This window comes from Pongo abelii, chromosome 5 (assembly GCF_028885655.2).
Source record: "Pongo abelii isolate AG06213 chromosome 5, NHGRI_mPonAbe1-v2.0_pri, whole genome shotgun sequence".
Lineage (NCBI taxonomy): Eukaryota > Metazoa > Chordata > Mammalia > Primates > Hominidae > Pongo > Pongo abelii.
The window spans coordinates 38,184,551-38,185,889 of record NC_071990.2 but is presented as its reverse complement, the minus strand read 5'-3'; the positions used below and the strand labels follow the sequence as shown (position 1 = coordinate 38,185,889).

General features: G+C 34.9%; 1 protein-coding gene across 2 annotated transcripts in view; it reads right to left on the bottom strand.

The window, feature by feature from the left end:
• The window catches only part of ZFAND3 (zinc finger AN1-type containing 3), a 317,651-nt gene that overhangs the window by 225,005 nt on the left and 91,307 nt on the right, over nucleotides 1-1,339 (bottom strand). For both annotated transcript variants that reach the window (XM_002816836.5, XM_054558760.2), the window contains exon 2: nucleotides 609-649. In XM_002816836.5, the coding sequence (XP_002816882.1) occupies nucleotides 609-649 (41 nt within the window). The remainder of the gene's footprint in view (nucleotides 1-608; nucleotides 650-1,339) is intronic.

Here is a 1,339-nt window from a genome sequence, read left to right as displayed (position 1 = left end):
ACTTACCCGAGGTGATTTCAATGAGGGATCTGCAGGAGGCTTTTTGTTTTTATAGAGACAGGGTCTCACTATGTTGCCCAGGCTGGTCTCAAACTCCTGGCCTCAAGCAATCCTCCTGTCTCTGCCTCCCAAAGTGCTGGGATTATAGGCGTGAGCCACCATGGCAGCCTCTATGACGGATCTGATGATGGGCTAACTCAGCTTGATTCTCTTCCTGACTCCAACATGAAAATATTCTGTTACATTCTCATTATTATTAACCAATAATCATTCAAGTCAAGATGAGCAATGAGTATCTACTACCCTATTAAAACACACGCTTTTTTTTTACAGTTCTACTGTATACCAACAACAGTAAACCAAGGAAAGTTTGTTTGGTGCAAGTACATAGGAGATAGGATTTCATTCAAGGAAGACTGTTTCAATCGTCCTAGGCAAATATATGAAGCACCTTGGTAAGGTGAAATTGCTTTCTCACACAAGCTAAGAAAACAAAACCCCATGCATAAATCCTTTAGGGTCAAATGATTTAGTCTTAAAAACAACCAAAAAAAAAAAAAAGAAAAGAAAAATGAAAGTAAATTTAAAAACCCTTTTTCTGCACTTACCAGCAAAGCATTTGGAACAGAGATTCATAGTCTTGCTGGACCTGGGGCAAACAAAAAGAAAAGAAAGAAAGAAGAGCTAAAAACTCCATATCACTCTAATCAAAACATAAGATGTCAGAAATGTAGGCAAAGAACTTTCTGGTCAGGCAACTGAACTAATAAACTGATAAATTAATAACAAGTCCTTAGCTAGCCACCACTCCCCCCTCAACAAAATAAAAATTAAAAAAATATATATATAAACACTTGGTTTTTATTTTTATTTTTTACCTGTAAATTAGCCAACGCTTGCTTTTATTTATTGAGTATATTAGCAGCTTATATAGCAGCAAGTTCAGAAACATTATAAAATGCCCAGAAGATGGTATGGGAGTCAATTTAAACCACATGATTACCACAATCCCTCTTTTCATACTGAAAAATATACGAAGTTATCACTATAAACAACAAAGACTTTGTAAACGGGTAAAACTTTCTCCTCATATACACAATCATTTATCTCTATAACATTAGTTGAACTTTAATCTTTCCTATTTGAGATCCTAGTCACATTATGACCTTCTTGTTTAAAATTCTTTCCTCAGATACTCCAATCAAATTATTTTTCATGTCCTTTCATCCATTAATAATAGCTACAATTCACTGAATACTAACTTGGATGGGCATTTCGCATACATTATCTTATTAATCGTCCCAACATCACTAAGATGGGTATTACCATATTGTTTTGC